Source organism: Muntiacus reevesi, chromosome 4, assembly GCF_963930625.1.
Source record: "Muntiacus reevesi chromosome 4, mMunRee1.1, whole genome shotgun sequence".
In the NCBI taxonomy this organism is placed as follows: domain Eukaryota; kingdom Metazoa; phylum Chordata; class Mammalia; order Artiodactyla; family Cervidae; genus Muntiacus; species Muntiacus reevesi.
This window is the reverse complement of record NC_089252.1, coordinates 163,950,026-163,974,518: the sequence shown is the minus strand read 5'-3', so window position 1 is coordinate 163,974,518 and position 24,493 is coordinate 163,950,026. Positions and strand designations below refer to the sequence as shown.

The window sequence follows — 24,493 nt, the reverse complement described above, 5'->3', positions numbered from 1 at the left end:
TTACCATGCCCCTTTACTCGAGCTGTACATATCCCGAATCTTCTGTCTCTCTTTCATAGTCTACTCAGAGTTCGCTTGTATACCATTTACCATAATTCTGAATCATATGTAATATTATTTGCATACTATTTTTCCTTTAAATCAACTCATTTTTCTTAGAGAAATTTTTTTACGAAGAAAACTTTTTATTACTACTTCGCAAGGGAAAAACCAGTACTGTTTGCTATAATTAACAGGTAACTGTAAAAACAGCTTGAAAGCAACAAAATTCTAAGTAGATGCTCCCTATTTTGAGGCTGAAGTCTGCTCTCCCTTTGACAAAAGGGAAGATGAGTGTTAGAGAGCTGGCACCAAGTCAAGAGATTCTCCCTGATGAGATCAGATGAGCTGGAAAAGAGAATCACTTTTTTACCGTGGAATTCAAAGTCATTTCATGCCATGTCAGAACACCTCATGAAGTCACCCCACATCATTGCCCCACATGTGTTCCACACTTCGGGAAAAGCTGGCTTCACTGAAATGAGTTAACACCTTCTCCTTAGGGCTTTCCCTAATCCCACCAACCACGGGGACCCTCTCCCATAGCCCTTTTTCCATACTTCACTCCATTGCGGTTCTTTGTGTACTTATCTGGGCCCCTCAGCTGATTTGCAGCAACTTGAAAAACCATTAACAGGTTGGACGTTGTTTCCATCTCCCACTGTGCTCAGCAGTAACAACTGCACTTACCTGAGCACCGACTCTGTGGCAAGCTTTGGCCTGGGGGCTCCTCATGGACTAGCTCACTCCATGTGACTAAGTGGGCTGAGCTGGGATTACTATCGCACTTACAGGACATTACATTAGGTAGCCTGTCCACGCTCACACAACCAGTGATTCTGAAGAGCAGAGTGCCAAGTAACAGTAAGAGAGCTGTTTCATGTTCTGTGTAGATCAATGGAAATGTCTTAGAATTTCTGACTTAAAGTAAAAATATTTTTACCACTTACTCTAGAAATCTTGATATCAGCCCTTTATTCCAATAATACTACACAGAATCTTGGTTCTTGCCCACTACCTCCCACTTTATTTAAAAAAACAAATCTCAGATGCTCTCTTCTATCCAACCAATGAACCTCTCTTATTAACATAAAAATTAAGACTTTCCGAAAAGTAGTCTCTTTTCTAGTGAAGATACCAGGGTAGAAATGAACACAGAGAGATCAATGTCAGCCATCAGTTCAGTTCAGTCGCGCAGTTGTGTCTAACTCTTGCGACCCCATGAATTGCAGCACGGCATGCCTCCCTGTCCATCACAAACTCCCAGAGTTTACTCAAACTCATGTTCATCGAGTCAGTGTGCCATCCAGCCATCTCATCCTCTGTCGTCCCCTTCTCCTCCCGCCCCCAATCCCTCCCAGCATCAGGGTCTTTTCCAGTGAGTCAACTCTTAGCATGAGGTGGCCAAATTATTGGAGTTTCAGCTTCAGCATCAGTCCTTCCAATGAATACCCAGGACTGATTTCCTTTAGGATGGACTGGTTGGATCTCCTTGCAGTCCAAGGGACTCTCAAGAGTCTTTTCCAACACCATAGTTCAAAAGCATCAATTTTTTGGTGCTCAGCTTTCTTCACTGTCCAACTCTCACATCCATACATGACTACTGGAAAAACCATAGCCTTGACTAGATGGACCTTTGTTGGCAAAGTAATGTCTCTGCTTTTTAATATGCTATCTAGGTTGGTCATAAATGTCCTTCCAAGGAGTAAGTATCTTTTAATTTCATGGCTGCAATCACCATCTGCAGTGATTTTGGAGTCCAAAAAAATAAAGTGTGACACTGTTTCGACTGTCTCCCCATCTATTTCCCATGAGATGATGGGACCAGATGCCATGATCTTAGTTTTCTGAATGTTGAGCTTTAAGTCAGCTTTTTCACTCTCCTCCTTCACTTTCATCAAGAGGCTTTTTAGTTCCTCTTCACCTTCTGCTATAAGGGTGGTGTCATATGCATATCTGAGGTTATTGATATTTCTCCCAGCAATCTTGATTCCAGCTTGTGCTCCTTCCAGTCCAGCATTTCTCATGATGTACTCTACATATAAGTTAAATAAGCAGGGTGACAATATACAGCCTTGACGGACTCCTTTTCCTATTTGGAACCAGTCTGTTGTTCCATGTCCAATTCTAACTGTTGCTTCCTGACCTGCATACAGGTTTCTCAAGAGGCAGGTCAGGTGGTATGGTATTCCCATCTCTTTCAGAATTTTCCACAGTTTATTGTGATCCACACAGTCGAAGGCTTTGCCGTAGTCAATAAAGCAGAAATAGATGGTTTTCTGGAACTCTCTTGCTTTTTCGATGATCCAGTGGATGTTGGCGATTTGATCTCTGGTTCCTCTGCCTTTTCTAAAACCAGCTTGAACATCTGGAAGTTCTCGGTTCACGTATTGCTGAAGCCTGGCTTGGAGAATTTTGAGCATTACTTTACTAGCGTGTGAGATGAGTGCAGTTGTGCGGTAGTTCGAGCATTCTTTGGGATTGCCTTTCTTAGGGATTGGAATGAAAACTGACCTTTTCCAGTCCTGTGGCCACTGCTGAGTTCTCCAAATTTGCTGGCATATTGAGTGCAGCACTTTCACAGCATCATCTTTCAGGATTTGAAATAGCTCAACTGGAATTCCATCACCTCCACTAGCTTTGTTCGTAATGATGCTTTCTAAGGCCCACTTGACTTCACATTCCAGGATGTCTGGCTCTAGGTGAGTGATCACGCCGTCATGATTATCTGGGTCATGAAGGTCTTTTTGTATAGTTCTTTTGTGTATTCTTGCCACCTCTTCTTAATATCTTCTGCTTCTGTTAGGTCCATACCATTTCTGTCCTTTATCAAACCCATGTTTGCGTGAAATGTTCCCTTGATATCTCTAATTTCTTGAAGGGATCTCTCGTCTTTCCCATTCTGTTGTTTTCCTCTATTTCTTTCCATTGATTGCTGAGGAAGGCTTTTTTATCTCTCCTTGCTATTCTTTGGAACTCTGCATTCAGATGGGAATATCTTTCCTTTTCTCCTTTGCTTTTCGCTTCTCTTCTTTTCACAGCTATTTGGAAGGCCTCCTCAGACAGCCATTTTGCTTTTTTGCATTTCTTTTCCATCGGGATGGTCTTAATCCCTGTCTCCTGTACAATGTCATGAACCTCCATTCATAGTTCATCAGGCACTCCGTCTATCAGATCTAGTCCCTTAAATCTATTTCTCACTTCCACTGTATAATCCTAAGGGATTTGATTTAGGTCATACCTGAATGATCTAGTGGCTTTCCCTACTTTCTTCAATTTCAGTCTGAATTTGGCAATAAGGAGTTCATGATCTGAGCCACAGTCAGCTCCTGGTCTTGTTTTTGCTGACTGTATAGAGCATCTCCATCTTTGGCTGCAAAGAATATAATCAATCTGATTTCGGTGTTGACCATCTGGTGATGTCCATGTGTACTTCGCCATCAAAAAGGCCACAAATAACAAATGCTGGCAAGAATGTGGGGAAAAAAGGAATCCTTGTACACTGTTAGGGCTTCCCTGATAGCTCAGTTGGTAAAGAATCTGCCTGCAGTGCAGGAGACCCCAGTTCGATTCCTGGATCAGGAAGATCCCTTGGAGAAGGGATAGGCTACCCACTCCTGTATTCTTGGGTTTCCCTTGTGGCTCAGCTGGTAAAGAATCTGCCTGCAATGAGGGAGACCTGGGTTTGATACCTGGGTTGGGAAAATTCCTTGGAGAAGGAATAAGGCTACCTACTCCAGTATTCTGGCCTGGAGAATTCCATGGACTGTATAGTCCATGGGGTCACAAAGAGTTGGACACGACTGAGCAACTTTCACTTTCACTTTTTTCACTGTTGGCAGGAATGTAAATTGGTTCAGCCACTATGGAAAACAGTATAGAGGTTACTCAAAAACTAAAAGTAGAACTACCATATGACCCAAGTACCCACTCCTGGATACTTATCTGAAAAAAAATGAAAACACTAATGTGAAGATACATGTACCCCCAATGATCATAGGACCATTATTTACAATGGCTAATGGATATAAGTAACCTCAGCAGATGAGTGGATAAAGAAGATATGGTATGTGTGTGTGTGTGTGTGTGTGTGTGTGTGTGTGTGTAGTTTTAGCTGCTAAGTCATGTTCAACTCTTGTGACTCAATGCACTGTAGCCTGCCAGGCTCCTCTGTCCCATGGGATTTCCCAGGCAAGAATACTGGAGTGGGTTTCTATTTCCTTCTCCAGGGCATCTTCCCGACCCAGGGATCAAAGTTGTATCTCCTGCATTGGCAGGTGGATTCTTTATCACTGAGTCACCATTTGCAGAACATGGATAGAGTTGGAGGGTATTATGCTAATTGAAATAAGTCAGACAGAAAAAGGCAGATACCATATGATATCACTTATAAGTGGAATCTAAGAAATAAACTAATGAATATAACAAAAAAAAAAACCAGACTCACAGATACAGAGAACAAACTAGTGGTCACCAGCGAGGAGAGAGAAGGGGAGAGGGGCAAGATAGAGGTAGGGCATTAAGAGTATAAACTACTGTGTATAAAATAAATAAGCTGCAAGGATATATCATACAGCACAGGGAATATAGCCAATATTTTATAACAACTTTAAATGGACTGTCATCATTAAAAATTGTGAGTCACAATGTTGTATACCTAAAACATATTATTATAAATCAACTATGCCTGAATTTAAAAAATAAAAGAATTAAGTAGTAACAGTCATAGAGGCAGAAGAACATGATTTTGAGCATGGGGGCACAGTCAGATGGACTGATCAGTATCCTAGATCTGCCCCTGCTCCTCTGAGTAACTACCAAGGGCAAGTTTCCTTGTGTGTCTATACCTCAGTTTTCCCATCTGTAAAATGAGGATGATGATAGTACCTATCCCACTGTGCTGTTTCGATATCTTAGTTACTTCATGTGCTTAGCATACAGTAAGTATTTAATAAATATTATCTAAATAGGAATAAGCTTTGAGATCTTGCTTCCCTATATGCCTATTTCAAATTATTGCCATATTTCATTTAAAAAAAAAAACGATAAAATCCCTCTACTCTTTGAGAACTCCGAAAAACGGCAGAGACGTAGTTTTCACAAACAAATGAGCTTAGAAAAGCAAAAGCCCCCAAAAAATACAGTATCAGCACAATCATTTTGAAATTGAGTTTCCAGTTTTTCCCACTGGGAGTCAGCAATTTGCTATGATTCATATAGAAATGAACTGTTTTTAATCTTTTGGCACCTGTGATAATAGATTATAGTATCAAACTATTTTTTTCAAAAAGGCAAAAACAAATTTCATAAGAGAAAGCACACTAATCTCTTCACACTGAAAATCAATTCATGTGTAAAGTGAGGTCTTATCTTAATCTCATAAATTCAAATTAGATTCAGTAGTCTATATTTCTACAGAGAAGTTATGGATAATCACAGTTTCTCTGAAAATTCAGAGAATATTTGCTTTTACATATAAAGACAAACTTTTTTACATAAAAGACAAACTTTGACTAATTTAAATAAGAAAAAGTCTAGTGCCAGAAGACTCCATTATTCAGTTTAGGAATAAGAGGAAATTTTATATTAAAGTTAACATATATTCTGTATTTCCTGAGCTAGAAAACAAAACCTCACCCAAATAATGTGGCAGGAGAATTCTTGATTTAATGACAAGTTCTATTTTTCCTGTATTTTTTCATTTTTACAAACATTTAACATCAGTTATAACTTATATTTGTATCATACTTTATAGCTGGAATGGTTTTTCATACATTATCTCAGAAGCCCTGTGTATATGTTCACAATAATCAGATTACAGAACTCACAACTGTGACAGAATCCTAACTTGAAAACCCAGAGAATATTTACTCCTTTTAAGCTGAAGGTGCCTTGTAAGTACAGACCATTTCCTATGTGTCTTGTACATATATTTGCATCCTTCATGGTGCATTAAATTACTATATTTTAAATATATTGCCTTTGCTAATTAACTTTGCAAGAAATATGCTTTTCCTGAGTCCAGATAGAGGCAGACCTCTCCTTGCCTTCAGGGATAAATTTCAAGCCACACAAAGTGAGAGCCTGTTTTTATTATACAATTAACTTTAAAATCACTTTATACAATATAGCATCAAAATTAAAACTCATACTTTTTTAGAGTAAACATATGAAAACATGTAGAAATTCTAAGCTATCTAGATAATCATCTTTTTAAAAAAGAAATCCCAAACATTATGTTATTTAACCCCTATACCTCAGAACATATCTCAAAATAAATGGAACATTTCCTTGCAAACTCATCATTATCACACCAACAAACATCAGTAATTCTATGGTATTGTCTAATACCCAGTCCGTATTCAAATGTTCTCTCTTGCCTTAAAATATATTTTTATATTTGGCTTGCTAAAATCAAGATCTAAATAAGATAATGGTTATATTTGCTTGCTGTGTTTCTTAGGTCTTTTAAAAACTTTAACTATGGAAATTTTCATACACAAAAATGGAGAAAATCACATAAGAAATCCCCACATACCCATCACTAAGGTTCAGTAATTTTCAACATTTTGTCAGTCTTGTTTTATCTATTCCCTTACACACACAGACACAGACACACACACACACACACCCCTTTAAAAATTCTGAGATAAAATATGCATTACACAAAATTTACCACTTTAACCATTTTCAGGTGTATTAATACAATTCAGCGGCAGTAAGTGCAATCATAATATTGTGCAACATCACTACTACCTATTTCCAGAACTTTTTCATCATCCCAAACAGAAACTCTGAATCCATCAATCATTAAGTCTCCATTCCTCTCTCTCCCTAGCTCCTGATAACCCATATTCTGGTTTCTGTTTCTATGAATTTGCCTATTTTAGGTGTCTCGTATAAGTGGAATCATAAAATATTTGTCCTTTTATGACTGACTTATTTCACATATCATTATGTCTTCAAGGCTCATCTATATTGTGACGTGTATCAGAATTTCATTCCTTAAGGCTGACACACCCACACTTTAAGCCAGATTCCAGTTTGATTGTGGAGAAGCAAACAGCACTCCACTTTTCTCGGCTTGGCAACCCCATGGACAGAGGAGCCTGGCGGGCTGCAGTCCATGAGGTTGCAAGAGAGTCAGATACAACTGAGGGACTAACCCACAACAAAACCAGTTTAATTGAACAAAGGTGTGCCACAGGTGGTGCTTTCTGTTTCATGTTATGGCAGATAACGAGGCACAAAATTTTTAAGTGCCTCATTAGAGCATCCCAGTTAAGTGATGCTAAGACTGATCAGTGGTTTAGTTATTTACATGATCCCCCGATTTTGAAGTTCCACTTCACCCTTCTATCTAATGGTTCCATCCATTGAGATCATTGCGTGAATCTTTTATTCCATCTGAGGGTGGAAAAACGGTAATTTTTCTATTTCTATCAAACCTTCCATATTTATTCGCGGGAATTTATTCGCATATTTATATGCTCCGCTTAAGGAGCATATTTCCTAATGGGGCAGCAGACAAACAAGCAATCCATAACATAGAGCGGACAGTGCTACAAGTTGTGTAACCACAGGATGTTATGGAGGGGCCCTCTTAACTTACTTTGAGAAGTGATTTTTAGAAAAAGGGACAAATTAAATTTGTCCTCATCAACCTGAGCTACTCAGTTACCCTGAACTAAGTACAGTTTATGAAGGAAAGGCAGGATAAATGCTTAGTTATTTCCATTTGTTTGCTTATTTGCAGAGAAATGAATTAACACCCTATTTACTTTGAATGGAGTTTAGTGCATTTTTATTTCTTAATGGAAGGAGGGTAGGAGAGAGGACTTTCCATGATGCATCATTATACACTTTGGAATTTTTATATATTCATTATGTTTTAACCATCTCATTCATTATTTTTCTGGTCTCATGTTGTCCTGTCTTTGGCTGTTAGGAGCCCCTTCCTGGGTGCTCCTTTGTCCTTTAGTTTGGGCCCTGTTGCTCTTTGCATCCTGCCTCGAGCTGTTTCAAGCTCATTTGTGTATTTCCTGCCGCAGGCCTAGAATCAGTCATTCTTCCAATGAACTTTGGGTGCTTTTAATGGGGAATGAATTGTATCTTTTAAAATTAAACTTTCCCTTAGTTTATTTACATCACCCCCAGTATATGTCACTATCATAAATCTCTCAAAACTCACTTATGACTTAATATCAAAGTTATTGGAATCATCAATTCACTGTGTGTTTTCTTTGCGCAAAGCACTGTTTTAAGTAAGAAAACTACAGAAATTAATAAGACATCCTTCTTGCCTTCTAGGGTGGTGGTGGTTTAGTTGTTAAGTTGTGTCCAGCTCTTGTGACCCCCGTGGACTGTAGCCCGCCAGGCTCCTCTGTCCGTGTGATTTTCCAGGCAAGAATACTGGAGTGATTGTCATTTTCTTCTCTAAGGGATCTTCCCGACCCAGGGATCAAAACCATGACTCCTGCGTTGCAGGTGGATTCTTCACCCCTGACCCACAAAGGAAGTCCACTGCCTTCCAGGGGCTCACAATCTATCGGAACTAGTAGTCACATCGCAAATAACTACTTCAATGTAAGGCTGGCTGTGATGAGAACATAGTAGTACTGTAAAGTCTGGATAAAATCCCAAGTTCCTTTGTCTCGCACATAAGATCCAGCCTCTGTCTTATTTCATTCATTTATTCATTCATTGTATAAAGCTTACTGGCAGTCTACCCAGTGACCAAGGTCCTGTCCCCGCTTAAGGAGCATATTTCCTAATGGGGCAGCAGACAAACAAGCAATCCATAACATAGAGCGGACAGTGCTACAAGTTGTGTAACCACAGGATGTTATGGAGGGGCCCTCTTAACTTACTTTGAGAAGTGATTTTTAGAAAAAGGGATAATGAGCTAAGACTTGAGCTGACATTTCTATGAAGAGGAAGAAGAGAAGAGGGTAAGTTCTAGAATGGAGGCCATCATGTTAGGACCCAGATGAACAGGGAGCTTTTTGAGAGCTACAGGTTCTCTTGGATCAGGAATTTAAGGTAGGAGTGTGGGGGACACAACCGTTGAGGATAGAAAAATAAAGAGATAGTAGGAAGATTTGTAAAAAGGTGTTATAGAGTGTAGACCTTCTAAGGGCACTGGGGAGCTCTTCAAAGACTTGAAGGGAGAAGTGACATTATCAGATTTGTGCTTCTGAAAGATTCCTGTGTCATGCTGAAGAAAGGTCTAGAGGGGTGCAAGAGTGAAGGCAGAGACCAGCAAGGAAAATACTGGTGGGAACCCAAAACAGTGATAATTGGACCTGAGCATATGGCAGTGGAAAGAAGTGGGTATTATCCAGATATATTCAGTAGGTACAGTAAATCATGTGGTGAGCACTGGATGTAGAGGGCGGGCATCTGGGGATCCAGGACCCTGGCTTAGGCTGTCTGGAGATACTGACATCATGCCCTGTTTAGGAAACATAGACAGAAGGTCAGGTCACAGAAGGAAGAGGCTGAGCCCTGTTTTGAATATGCTGACGTTATGGCTCCTGTGACACATACAAGAAGTGATGTCCCGTAGATTATAGTATTTGCAATTCAGGGCAAGAAGTGATATAGATATAAATATGATGGTCAGCAACACACAGCGTTAGGAGAGGCAAAGAGAACAACCTCCCCCCCCAGCCTCCTATGTAACTCTGACCTGTCATCACTTCTTACCTGTATGGCTTTTGATTTCCAGTAGCAGGGCTGAGCTCGCTAACATATAGGGGATCTTGTAAAAGAGTAGCTTTCTGAAAGAGGGAAAAATTGGGAATAGTTAGAATTTTTGTTGACTGAAAATTAATTCCCCTTACTTTTAGTCAATATCATATATCTATCTATTCTTTAATCCCTTCTACAGTACATGATTTGTAACTCATTCCAGTATTTGATGATACCACAGGGAATTTTTTTCCTTAGTTTTTTTTTTTTAAGTTTTAAACCTAACACTTGCTCATTGTGTATCACCATCAAACAGTACAGAAATGTGTAAATGATAAAAAGTTCCCTATCCCTCACTACCTCTCCTGTCTCAATATTCAAAACACCTTGCTGTTGTTGGTTTGGTTTATATTCTTTCAGGCAGATAAAAACATATTAATTATAACATATATTTATAATATTTACACATTAGATGATATATATTTATAATATTTATTTAATACTAGCCACATATCACATGTTAATCTGGGGTTTTTCTTCGCTTAATACATAGTGGACAGTTCTTCATATCTATATATATAGATTTACTTCAGTCTTTTTAATAATTACCCAGTATTACATTGCCAAGATATACAATAATTTTGTTATCTGTTCCCCCTTTAATGGGGTTATTTTTTCCTTAAATCGTTAGTGTTGCCATTTCCCATTCATTCTGGGTCTTAAAACAAACTGGCGTGTAATGTTCGGCAAGTTCTCTAAATAATTTTTTGCTTATTTTGAGGCTTAACAGACAGGTCAGAAGGGATTTCTGAAATGTTTCTGACTTACAGCTCCAAACAACTCCTGTCTTACTCCTTATAAACAGAGGTAGGTGGTAGGTGGGTGTGTAGGGAGGGAATTAGGTGCTTTGTCTTACTATTTTTGTCATCATTCTATGTTTTTTATTTTTTTTAAAAAGCTGCCCTTTTTTCCTCTCCAAATTTATCCTTGCCTTAAATCTAGAATTTTAATTTGAGAATATTCCTTAGTTATTTAGCTTTCTAACAGTTATCTTCACAACATTAGGGCAAAGAATTGCTATATTTTGTCTTCGTAGAATTTGAGATGCTAAACAACAGCGTTCATAATTACTTTTGGTAAAATTTACAGATAAAATGGCTTACCCACAGAGACAACTCTTTGGAAACCCTTAAAATCAGAATGAGTGCTAATTTCTAACTGGATAGTTTAGGTTAATTTTACCTGAAAGTATACAGAGAGTTAAGATGTCTTTTCCCAGGAGCATTTCCATACCTCAACAGGAAAGAAATCTCAGACGCAACAGATCAATTACCCAAGATAAGTCTGACTGATTTAGGAGATTTTTTTTTTCCATTTCCTAAAATTTATGAAGATAGCCAAGACTAACCAAGGGTAACCACGCTAATTAGAGAATTCAACAATGTCACAAAAAAAGTCACACTTTTTAGAATGTTTATATTGAGTTAATACCCTGTTTTTACTAGAATAAATGCTAACCTAATTGATTCATCATTTGCATATGAAATATTTGCTTACTTGTTTTCCATCTTTCAAGGAATAGAACGTTGTTTAATAGTAATGTCTGCCAACTCATAAGGATAACCCCCTCCATCCACATTACTTTAGTGCATAGAAAAAAAAATCAGTCTATCTGGGTTCAAATCCCAGTTCTGTGTTAGTTGTATAACCTTGAATATATTATTTAATTTCCCTATACCTCAGTTTCCTCATCTATGAGAAGAGAATAAGTCTTCCCTCATAGGACTATTGTACACATTAAATGAGTTAATATACAGAAAGCATCAGCACAGTTTATAACACTGATAATAACACCACATGTTAGTTATTTGTTGCTGCTTTTATTATCAGAAAGGCTATGGGTTGGCCCATTTGGCTTATCCCAAGCATGCCTCTACTGCAGAATTTTAAAGTAGTACTTAAAACTAGGAGTTAGTTAATTCTGGAAGCATAAGCAGTTACTTTTAAATATCTAGGCAGATTTTTAAAAGTCAATTAAGTTTTGGATTTTCTATTAGAATATATAAAGCCTTCTTTTTAAGAGATCAAGATTTTCCCTCTATTTATGATTCACATACATTCTTAATTTGGAGAAAGAAGGCTGTTTAAAATTTTACAGGTGAGTTTTAAACATTTAACATTTAATTTAAACATTAAATATTCTGAACTGTGCTATGAGAAAACTAGAGTTGCCTTGCCAGTCTTCCAAATTTGGGGCCACTTATAAAACCCCTCCTTCCTAGCTCCTTCTGAGTGATAAGAGTCTTTCATACCTCTTAACATTATTATAAAAGATTCTTTTCCCTGGGAAGGGCTTCCCTTATGGCTCAGCTGGTAAAGAATCCACCTACAATGCAGGAGACCTGGGTTCGATCCCTGGGTTGGAAGATCTGCTGCAGAAGGGATAGACTACCCACTCCAGTATTCTTGGGCTTCCCTTGTGGCTCAGCTGGTAAAGAATCCATCCACAATGCAGACCTGAGTTCGATCCCTGGGTTGGGAAGATCCCCTGGAGAAGGGAAAGGCTACCCACTCCAATATTCTGGCCTGGAGAATTCCATGGACTATATCATCCATGGAGTTGCAAAGAGTTGGATACGACTGTGAGACTTTCATTTCAACATTATTATATTCGAAGATCAGTAATAAAAATTATATATCACTGAAGGTAACTAAAAAGAGTCATATTATAAAACTGATCCTGGCATTATAAAAAGATTACTAAATGAGAGTTCTGACTCTGCCTCTAAACTTACTATATAATGTTGAGTAAGTTACTTGGAATTTTTTTTTGCTTCTGTCTCCTCATTTATAAAATAAGCCAGGTGATCTCTACAAAATTATCTGATCTTATGACAATGACTCCCACTAATCTACTTTCAGTAGCACAGCTAAGAAATAATGAAACATATTGACAGTGTTGAGCTTTGTCCTCACTGAAAGCTGAATGGTTAAGAAATCACCCCTTGTGTGCCTGCTAAGTCACTTCAATTGTGTCCAACTCTTTGCAACGCTGTGGACCATAGCCCACCAGGCTCCTCTGTCCATGGGATTCTCCAGGCAAGCATACTGGAGTGGGTGCCATGCCCTCCTCCAGGGGATCTTCCCAACCCAGGGATCGAACCTGTGTCTCTTAAATCTCCTGCACTGGCAGGCAGGTTTTTTACCACTACCGCCACCTGGGAAGCCTGAGAAATCACCCCAGCTAACTCTAAAAAAACCCACACTGCTCACAAATATTCCAAAATAAGACCTGTCTCCAGCCTTCCTTACTGATTCCCACGAGACTTATGGCCAACTCCCCTATTTATTACCTGCCTCATGAAACCTCAGGCCCATCTCCTTCTTTTTAAGACACTTTTCATTAATGAGCATCTTCCCTATTGCAGTAGCCTGATAAAATCATCTCCTTAATTGTCCAGTGCACTGTGTCTTTCACCATCTTAAACCCCAAGGTTAAGTTTCCAAAATGGGGAGGAAGAGCAGGGAAGCCTATCCTAAAGAACAGCACTCAAGCCGAGCTTAACTTAGGAGGACACTTACTATCATATAATTGTTCCATGAGCTTTTTAAGTGCAGAAATATTGATGACGTTGTGGAAATAACGTACAAATGAAGTTCTGATTCCTTTTTCTCTAGGTTTGGGTTGCTCTGGAAAGGGGAAGCCAGAGTGGAATTTCCTAAGTAAAGCTCATTTCCGTTCCCATTGCACTTGAAAGGGATTTCACTTAGAGAGTCTTTGTGATCTGAAAGCCCCCGGGGTTCTTTTGTGTCTGTCGTACAAAATGGCCCACCAGCCTTGCTAGTGGGTGATGTGAGCTGACAGCTTCTCCTGGAGGGGGCAGGTAAGGGTCCACAGGCTCTCTGGCCGTGAAGGGACAGCTTCTTCCGGTCTGAAGGAGGGCCGAGAGTTGAGTCCCTGGATGCGGTGCTGCTCTCCCGGTGGTACCTGTCAGGTAGAATTGAGAGTTCAACATAATAGGCAGAATTTAACAGAGAGGACCAAAGAGAACCCGGTGGCCCACCGCAGCTGTCTGAAAGTAAAAGTCTTCACATAAAGGGAGTGTTGTTAGGAGAAAGGAGCGATTTACTCTCGCCTGCCCTTCACCACTGACCTGGAGGGGTCAGGGTACAATCCTTCAGTATGTGCTCCTGCTTTCAGAAATAGAATTCTACCCTCTGTCATTTAAAGAGGCATTTTTTTACATCTCAAGCATTGTGCCTGTGCTTCACAGAGCCCAATACTCCCAGTGAAAGGACTTTTCATTCTGATTGTTCTTTCATTGTGCATTTCTGATGGATACCATAAAGAAGAAACTATTCACATGGAGAGATGTGAAGAGAGATTTTCTTAAATGGTGTTTTCTTTGATTCATGTTTTGCTAATACTCTTCTGATTTTTCCAATATCATTGCAATAGCATCAGCAGTTTTCTTCAGAACCAATCTTTTGTTCCATCTTTTGTCTTCCCTGTTCTCTCCAGCTCACCATGACCCATTTCTTTTCTCTGCAACCCAAGGAAGCCAGTGGCAGAGGCTAAGAAGTTGCAGAGTATGAGATCCAAGTTCTAATCCAGGCTCTGCCACTCAGTGGTTATATGACTTTGATTGACCTAAGCCTTTATTTCCTAATTTTAAAATAGGAACCAATAGAACCATCTCATTGGGTTTCTGTGAGGATTAAGTAAGAAAATACATGCAATATTCAATAGATGCTAGCTATTAATCACTCAATAGGTGCTAGCTATTAATATTACCCTATATTGCCTTGAATTGCTGGTTTATCATTTTATATTAATTTATCTTGTCTTCCTTGTGAGACTGGAACCTCTATGAAAGTTGGAAACCACTTTGTTTGTATTTGTTCTTAATTTTAAACAGGTGTAGAATTAATTCATCATCTGTACAATGCTATGAACTAGGCTGAGTTTCAACTCTCAGCTCCCTCTTTCACTGACTTTACATATGTGTAGATGTATGCATGCACAACACTCACGAATGAATATACAACTGCTCAAAAAGTGATAGCTTTTCTTTATTTTTGTAGATGATATTTTCTAAAATTTTCTCTATGGGAACTGAATTAAATAGCCAGTGCATAGAATATGTTAGATATAATGTTATGAAATTAGGTTAAAATGTTCATTTTAGGCACAACATATGTTAAACTAAGATCATGGCATCCGGTCCCATCACTTCATGGCAAACAGATGGGGAAACAGTGACAGACTTTATTTTTCTGGGCTCCAAAATCACTGCAGATGGTGACTGCAGCCATGAAATTCAAAGACACTTGCTCCTTGGAAGAAAAGCTATGATCAACCTAAGCAGCATATTAAATAGCAGAGACATCACTTTGCCAACAAAGGTCCGTCTAGTCAAAGCTATGTTTTTTCCAGTAGTCACATATGGATGTGAGAGTTGGACTATAAAGAAAGCTGAGCACTGAAGAACTGATGCTTTTGAACTGTGGTGTTGGAGAAGACTCTTGAGAGTCCCTTGGACTGCAAGGATATCCAACCAGTCTATCCTAAAGGAAATCAGTCCTGAATATTCATTGGGAGGACTGATGTTGAAGCTGAAACTCCAATACTTTGGCCACATGATGCAAAGAAATGACTCATTGGAAAAGACCCTGATGCTGGGAAAGATTGAAGGCGGGAGGAGAAAGGGATGAGAGAGGATGAGATGGTTGGATGGCATCACCGACTCGATGGACATGAGTTTGAGTAAGCTCTGAGAGTTGGTGATGGACAGGGAGGCCTGGCGTGCTCCAGTCCATGGGGTCACAAACAGTTGGACACGACCGAGCGACTGAACTGAAGTGATCTTAAATGTGAAAGGTCATCAAAATGATTTCAGGTAGTTACAGAAAGGTCCACTTGAAGTGACTGTAATTTACTCAGTTGTATGAAAAATTTATTATTTTAGAGAGTTAAAAGAGTTCTAACAAGAATTACCTTTTTGACAGCATAAATTAAAATGCCACAGACATTATAGTTCCACCAATTAAGCAAGCCAACCATAAAGCTAAACTGTATTTTTCATTTAAAATTCAGTAATACCCACTCTTAGTAGTCTGATTAAAGAGTAGTTCATTACTAAGCAAGAGCTCTAGAACCTTGAATTTCCACACTTGTCGACTTCATATTTATAGTACTAGGTTGCTAAAAGTCAAGTGTTTTTCTAATGAACTAATTATGTATCTCTAGGGAGAGCCCAGCCATAAAGGAGAAAGCAATGAGAGAACTGGGAAAGATAACTTCAAGATCAAAATTATGCACAAATGACTTTTCTCATTTTTCCCTCCACATCAAACACAGCCACATTCACTCCTCGAGGCTGAAACCATCAAGTTAAAGCCACAGTCCAAAAAGCAACAGGTAACATTAAACAGCTTCAGAAAAATCCATTAGATGCAAGGTCGACTAAGAATACAAAGTACATATATGCTAGCGTATTGATTCTATCAAGAAATGAAGAAAGTGTTTTTATTTAAGTAGAATTTATTTACCTTCTTTCTCATCTTTTTCAAGAGTTTTAAAATCAAATACAAAATATAATAATTATTTGATTTTTAAAACTCTTAAGAAGGAAGAGAAAGAAGTTAAATACGAAAACGGGGAATTCAGTTTTCATGGAGAGCAAAGCACCTATTCAAGGAGGTAGTCAGATTAATGCATAAAATAGAAAAAACAAACAGAACAATAAAGAACAATGATTCTTCCATAAAAAAATCATATAGGCCTAGATCTCAAGATGTAGAATTACAGCTCTCCTGAATAAAAAATTCCCCATGAAGGCTCTACTAAAGCAGAATTGGTGAGATATAAAAAATTTCATGTACTATAATTCAAAACTGGAAAGCAATTATCAGTATTTAAGTGTAATGAAGAGGCTGGCAGAGACCAGTACCAAACTCTTCATGTGACCCAGAGTCACATAACATAATATTCAACACAGTTAGCACTGTGAATTGTACATTTTATGGCAACCCACTCCAGTATTCTTGCCTGGAGAATCCCAAGGACAGAGGAGCCTGACAGGCTATAGTCCATAGGATCACAAAGAGTCAGACATGCCTGAAGTGATTTAGCACACACACATGCCAAATTATTGCACAATAGCATTTTTAATAGCTTTTTAAAAAATTGTTAACTTATTTTCATTTTTGGCTGTGCTGGGTCTTCATTGCTGCATGAGCTTTTCTCTGGTTGTGGCAACCAGGGGCTACACTGCAGTTGTCGTATACAGGCTTCTCATTGTGGCAGCTTCTCCTGTTGTGGAGCATGAGCTCTAGGTGCACGGGCTTCAGTAGTTGTGGCACATGGGCTCAGCAGTTGCAGCGCCTGGGCTCCGGAGCACGGGCTCGGTAGTTGTGGCTCACCGACTTAGTTGCTTCTCAGCATGTGGGGTCTTCCTGGACCAGGGATTGAACTCGTTTCTCCCGCACTGGCAGATGGATTCTTTACCACTGAGCCACCCGGGAAGCCCACACAATAGCATTTTTTTTTTTTTTTTTTTTTATTAGTTGGAGGCCAATTACTTCACAACATTTCAGTGGGTTTTGTCATACATTGACACGAATCAGCCATTGAGTTACACGTATTCCCCATCCCAATCCCCCCTCCCACCTCCCTCTCCACCCGACTCCTCTGGGTCCTCCCAGTGCACCAGGCCCGAGCACTCGTCTCATGCATCCCACCTGGGCTGGTGGTCTGTTTCACCATAGATAATATACATGCTGTTCTTTCAAAACATCCCACCCTCACCTTCTCCCACAGAGTTCAAAAGTCTGTTCTGTACTTCTGTGTCTCTTTCTGTTTTGCATATTGGGTTATTGTTACCATCTATCTAAATTCCGTATATATGTGTTAGTATGCTGTAATGTTCTTTATCTTTCTGGCTTACTTCACTCTGTATAATGGGCTCCAGTTTCATCCATCTCATTAGAACTGATTCAAATGAATTCTTTTTAACGGCTGAGTAATATTCCATGGTGTATATGTACCACAGCTTCCTTATCCATTCATCTGCGGATGGGCATCTAGGCTGCTTCCATGTCCTGGCTATTATAAACAGTGCTGCGATGAACATTGGGGTGCACGTGTCTCTTTCAGATCTGGTTTCCTCGGTGTGTATGCCCAGAAGTGGTATTGCTGGGTCATATGGCAGTTCTATTTCCAGTTTTTTAAGAAATCTCCACACTGTTTTCCATAGTGGCTGTACTAGTTTGCATTCCCACCAACAGTGTAAGAGGGTTCCCTTTTCTCCACACCCTCTCCAGCATTTATTGCTTGTAGACTTTTGGATAGCAGCCATCCTGACTGGCGTGTAATGGTATCTCATTGTGGTTTTGATTTGCATTTCTCTAATAATGAGTGATGTTGAGCATCTTTTCGTGTGTTTGTTAGCCATCTGTATGTCTTCTTTGGAGAAATGTCTGTTTAGTTCTTTGGCCCATTTTTTGATTGGGTCATTTATTTTTCTGGAATTGAGCTTCAGGAGTTGCTTGTATATTTTTGAGATTAATCCTTTGTCTGTTTCTTCATTTGCTATTATTTTCTCCCAATCTGAGGGCTGTCTTTTCACCTTACTTATAGTTTCCTTTGTAGTGCAAAAACTTTTAAGTTTCATTAGGTCCCATTTGTTTAGTTTTGCTTTTATTTCCAATATTCTGGGAGGTGGGTCATAGAGGATCCTGCTGAGATTTATGTCAGAGAGTGTTTTGCCTATGTTCTCCTCTAGGAGTTTTATAGTTTCTGGTCTTACATTTAGATCTTTAATCCACTTTGAGTTTATTTTTGTGTATGGTGTTAGAAAGTGTTCTAGTTTCATTCTTTTACAAGTGGTTGACCAGTTTTCCCAGCACCACTTGTTAAAGAGGTTGTCTTTTTTCCATTGTATATCCTTGCCTCCTTTGTCAAAGATAAGGTGTCCATAGGTTCGTGGATTTATCTCTGGGCTTTCTATTCTGTTCCATTGATCTATATTTCTGTCTTTGTGCCAGTACCATACTGTCTTGATGACTGTGGCTTTGTAGTAGAGTCTGAAGTCAGGGAGGGTGATTCCTCCAGTTCCATTCTTCTTTCTCAAGATTACTTTGGCTATTCGTGGTTTTCTGTATTTCCATACAAATTGTGAAATTATTTGTTCTAGTTCTGTGAAAAATACCGTTGGTAGCTTGATACGGATTGCATTGAATCTATAGATTGCTTTGGGTAGAATAGCCATTTTGACAATATTGATTCTTCCAATCCATGAACACGGTATGTTTCTCCATCTGTTTGTGTCCTCTTTGATTTCTTTCATCAGTGTTTTATAGTTTTCTATGTATAGGTCTTTTGTTTCTTTAGGTAGATATACTCCTAAGTATTTTATTCTTTTTGTTGCAATGGTGAATGGTATTGTTTCCTTAATTTCTCTTTCTGTTTTCTCATTGTTAGTGTATAGAAATGCAAGGGATTTCTGTGTATTAATTTTATATCCTGCAACTTTACTATATTCGTTGATTAGCTCTAGTAATTTTCTGGAAGAGTCTTTAGGGTTTTCTATGTAGAGGATCATGTCATCTGCAAACAGCGAGAGTTTCACTTCTTCTTTTCCTATCTGGATTCCTTTTACTTCTTTTTCTGCTCTGATTGCTGTGGCCAAAACTTCCAACACTATGTTGAATAGTAGTGGTGAGAGTGGGCACCCTTGTCTTGTTCCTGATTTCAGGGGAAATGCTTTCAATTTTTCACCATTGAGGGTGATGCTTGCTGTGGGTTTGTCATATATAGCTTTTATTATGTTGAGGTATGTTCCTTCTATTCCTGCTTTCTGGAGAGTTTTAATCATAAATGGGTGTTGAATTTTGTCAAAGGCTTTCTCTGCATCTATTGAGATAATCATATGGTTTTTATCTTCCAATTTGTTAATGTGGTGTATTACATTGATTGACTTGCGGATATTAAAGAATCCTTGCATTCCTGGGATAAAGCCCACTTGGTCATGGTGTATGATTTTTTTAATATGTTGTTGGATTCTGTTTGCTAGAATTTTGTTAAGGATTTTTGCATCTATGTTCATCAGTGATATTGGCCTGTAGTTTTCTTTTTTTGTGGCATCTTTCTCTGGTTTTGGAATTAGGGTGATGGTGGCCTCATAGAATGAGTTTGGAAGCTTACCTTCTTCTGCAATTTTCTGGAAGAGTTTGAGTAAGATAGGTGTTAGCTCTTCTCTAAATTTTTGGTAGAATTCAGCTGTGAAGCCATCTGGTCCTGGGCTTTTGTTTGCTGGAAGATTTTTGATTACAGTTTCGATTTCCTTGCTTGTGATGGTTCTGTTAAGATCTTCTATTTCTTCCTGGTTCAGTTTTGGAAAGTTATACTTTTCTAAGAATTTGTCCATTTCATCCAAGTTGTCCATTTTATTGGCATAGAGCTGCTGGTAGTAGTCTCTTATGATCCTTTGTATTTCAGTGTTGTCTGTTGTGATCTCACCCTTTTCATTTCTTATTTTGTTAATTTGGTTCTTCTCTCTTTGTTTCTTAATGAGTCTTGCTAATGGTTTGTCAATTTTGTTTATTTTTTCAAAAAACCAGCTTTTAGCTTTGTTGATTTTTGCTATGGTCTCTTTAGTTTCTTTTGCATTTATTTCTGCCCTAATTTTTAAGATTTCTTTCCTTCTGCTGACCCTGGGGTTCTTCATTTCTTCCTTCTCTAACTGCTTTAGGTGTAGAGTTAGGTTATTTATTTGGCTTTTTTCTTGTTTCTTGATGTAAGCCTGTAATGCTATGAACCTTCCCCTTAGCACTGCTTTTACAGTGTCCCATAGGTTTTGGGTTGTTGTGTTTTCATTTTCATTCATTTCTATACATATTTTGATTTCTTTTTTGATTTCTTCTATGATTTGTTGGTTATTCAGAAGCGTGTTATTCAGCCTCCATATGTTTGAATTTTTAACATTTTTTTTCCTGGAATTGAAATCTAATCTTACTGCACTGTGATCAGAAAAGATGACTGGAATGATTTCAATTTTTCTGAATTTTCCAAGACCAGATTTATGGCCCAGGATGTGATCTATTCTGGAGAAGGTTCCGTGTGCACTTGAGAAAAAGGTGAAATTGATTGTTTTGGGGTGAAATGTCCTATAGATATCAATTAGGTCTAGCTGGTCCATTGTATCATTTAAGGTTTGTGTTTCCTTGTTGATTTTCTGTTTAGTTGATCTATCCATAGTTGTGAGTGGGGTGTTAAAGTCTCCCACTATTATTGTGTTGCTATTAATTTCCTCTTTCATACTCATTAGCGTTTGCCGTACATATTGCGGTGCTCCTATGTTGTGTGCATATATGTTTATAATTGTTATATCTTCTTCTTGGATTGATCCTTTGATCATTATGTAGTGTCCTTCTTTGTCTCTCTTCACATCCTTTATTTGAAAGTCTATTTTATCTGATATGAGTATTGCGACTCCTGCTTTCTTTTGGTCTCCATTTGCGTGAAATATTTTTTTCCAGCCCTTCACTTTTAGTCTGTATGTGTCTCTGGTTTTGAGGTGGGTCTCTTGTAGGCAGCATATATAGGGGTCTTGTTTTTGTATCCATTCAGCCAATCTTTGTCTTTTGGTTGGGGCATTCAACCCATTTACATTTAAGGTAATTATTGATAGGTGTGGTCCCGTTGCCATTTACTTTGTTGTTTTGGGTTCACGTTTATACAACCTTTCTGCATTTCCTGTCTAGAGAAGATCTTTTAGCATTTGTTGAAGAGCTGGTTTGGTGGTGCTGAATTCTCTCAGCTTTTGCTTGTCTGTAAAGCCTTTGAATTCTCCTTCATATCTAAATGAGATCCTTGCTGGGTACAGTAATCTAGGTTGTAGATTATTCTCTTTCATTACTTTCATTAAGTCCTGCCATTCCCTTCTGGCCTGGAGGGTTTCTATTGATAGATCAGCTGTTATCCTTATGGGAATCCCTTTGTGTGTTATTTGTTGTTTCTCCCTTGCTGCTTTTAGTATTTGTTCTTTGTGTTTGATCTTTGTTAATTTGATTACTATGTGTCTTGGAGTGTTTCGCCTTGGGTTTATCCTGTTTGGGACTCTCTGGGTTTCTTGGACTTGGGTGGCTATTTCCTTCCCCATTTTAGGGAAGTTTTCAGCTATTATCTCCTCGAGTATTTTCTCGTGGCCTTTCTTTTTGTCTTCTTCTTCTGGGACTCCTATGATTCGAATGTTGGGGCGTTTCACATTGTCCCAGAGGTCCCTGAGGTTGTCCTCATTTCTTTTGATCCTTTTTTCTTTTTTCCTCTCTGCTTCATTTATTTCCACCATTCTATCTTCTACCTCACTTATCCTATCTTCTGTCTCCGTTATTCTTCTCTTGGTTCCCTCCAAAGTGTTTTTGATCTCATTCATTGCATTATTCATTTTTAATTGACTCTCTTTTATTTCTTCTAGGTCTTTATTAAACATTTCTTGCATCTTTTCAATCTTTGTCTCCAGGCTATTTATCTGTAATTCCATTTTGTTTTCAAGATTTTGGATCATTTTTATTATCATTATTCTAAATTCTTTTTCAGATAGATTCCCTATCTCCTCCTCTTTTGTTTGACTTGGTGGGCACTTGTCATGTTCCTTTACCTGTTGGGTATTTCTCTGCCTTTTCATCTTGTTTAGATTGCTGTGTCTGGAGTGGGTTTTCTGTATTCTGGAGGTCTGTGATTTCTTTTTATTGTGGAGTTTTTACCCAGTGGGTGGGGTTGGACGGTTGACTTGTCAAGGTTTCCTGGTTAGGGAAGCTTGTTTCAGTGATCTGGAGCGTGGAACTTGATTTCTTCTCTTTGAAGAGCAATGGTGTGCCCAGTAATGAGTTTTGAGATGGGTCTATGTGTTAGGTGTGACTTTGGGCAGTCTGTATGTTGACTTTCAGGGCTATGTTCCTGTGTTGCTGGGGAATTTGTGTGATATGTCTTGCTCTAAAACTTGTTGGCTCCTGGGTGGTGGTTGGTTTCAGTGTAGGTATGAAGGCTTTTGGACGGTCTCTTATTACTTAAAGTTCCATGTAGTCAGGAGTTTTCTGGTGTTCTCAGGTTTTGGGCTTAAATCTCCTGCCTCTGGATTTCAGTTTTATTCTTCCTGTAGTCTCAGGACTTCTCCAACTATACAGCACTGATAATAAAACTTCTAGGTTAATGGCGAAAAGATTCTCCCCTGTTAGGGGCTCCCAGAGAGGTTCACAGAGTTACATGAAGAAGAGGACAGGGAAGAGGGAAATAGAGATGAGCAGGAGGAGAAAAAGGGGGACTCAAGAGGAGAGAGACAGATCTATGCAGTCGTCTGTTCCTAGAGTGTTCTCCATAGCCCAGACACCAGCAAAGATTCACAGAATTGAATTGGGAAGAGAAGGGGAAAGGAGGAAATAGAGGTGTTCTGAGGTAGAAAACAGAGAGTCAAGATTGGGAGAGAATAATCACCACACTCCTGAATAAAAATGGAAACTGAATATTGGATTCTTAAATGTTTACAGTTTATATCATATACTGAAGAACAAAAATTAAAAATCTAGAGTATAGGTTAGACTCATAAAAATACTATATTAAAAACAAAAACAAAAACACCCCCCAAAAAATTTTAGAAATATATATGAGGTTCGGTTTAAAAATAAGGCTTCTCTTTTTTTTTTCTCCTTTTTTCCTCTCCTCTTTGTAAGGTTATAGTGTATTGAAAATGAATAATTAAGGAGTAGTAGAGGAGTACTAGAGGACTTTAAAAGAAATAAGAGAAGAAGAAAAATAAAAAATAGAGGAGGAGAAGGGGAAAAAAAAAAAGAAGAAGAAGAGAAAAAAAAGAGGAAAAAAAAATTTTCCCTAACTACAAAAATCGTAAGAATTTATGAAAATGAATGTTAAGGAGTAATGGGGGAGTAATAGGGAATTTTAAAGGAAAATAAAAGAGAAAAAATTAAAAAGAAAAAATAAAACTAAAAAAAAAAATTTCTTTTTTTTTCCCTGCTTAAAAAAAAAAAAAAGAAAGAAAGAAAGAAAAAAAAAAAGTAAAAATATATGTAGGAAGTTCTCTGGAGCTGTTGCGGTCAGTGTGGGTTCGGCTCAGTTTCAGATAGCTCCTCGTTCCAGCTTACACTTCTTGATATCTACAGGACCCTTGTGGTGTGGTCAGTGTTTCCTACAGGGATTTTAATCTGTTGCACCAGTTCCTTCTGAAGCGGTTTGGCTTCTGTTTGCCAGGCTCTTCAGGGCCTCATTTCCGCCCTGACCCAAGCGGGCGGAGGTGGACTCTTATTCAGGTAGCTAGTTCCGTCGCGCTGCAGGGAGGGGCTAGAGTTGCTCGGGCTCCGGAGCTGCTCAGGCTCCCAGCTGTTCTATATGGAGCGGCGCTGCACGCAGTTCCAGCCCTCGGGTGTTCCGCCAAGGGTCCGAACTGAGATCTGCGCCTGCTCCCTGTGACCTCCCCGTCAGAGCGGTCCAGGCAGCCAGGGGCTTGACGCTTGACGGGCGCACTCTCCCCGGGTGCGCGCGCCCACTCCCTTCCGCGGTCCCAGTCTCAGATTCCGCCGGCGCCAGTCCGGTGCGTGCGCCTTCTGCCCGCCGCGTCCCCAGCCCCAGTCCCCGCCCGCGCCGGTCGGGTGCCTGTGCCCTTTGTCTCGCCGCGACCCTCCCGGCGGATGTCGACCATCCAGAATCTCGGTCCCTTTGCTCTGCGAACCGCAGGCAGCGTGTTCT

At 39.1% G+C, this 24,493-nt stretch overlaps 2 protein-coding genes across 3 annotated transcripts in view; one reads left to right on the top strand and one right to left on the bottom strand.

Moving 5' to 3' along the window:
* Positions 1 to 24,493, top strand: part of XPOT (exportin for tRNA) — a 163,616-nt gene that overhangs the window by 52,838 nt on the left and 86,285 nt on the right. The window lies entirely within an intron of this gene.
* The window catches only part of C4H12orf56 (chromosome 4 C12orf56 homolog), an 86,389-nt gene that overhangs the window by 23,574 nt on the left and 38,322 nt on the right, over positions 1 to 24,493 (bottom strand). The window contains exons 4-5 of the mRNA XM_065935094.1: positions 13,315 to 13,720; positions 9,748 to 9,821 (exon numbers count right to left, since the gene is read on the bottom strand). Of these exons, the coding sequence (XP_065791166.1) occupies positions 9,748 to 9,821; positions 13,315 to 13,720 (480 nt within the window). The remainder of the gene's footprint in view (positions 1 to 9,747; positions 9,822 to 13,314; positions 13,721 to 24,493) is intronic.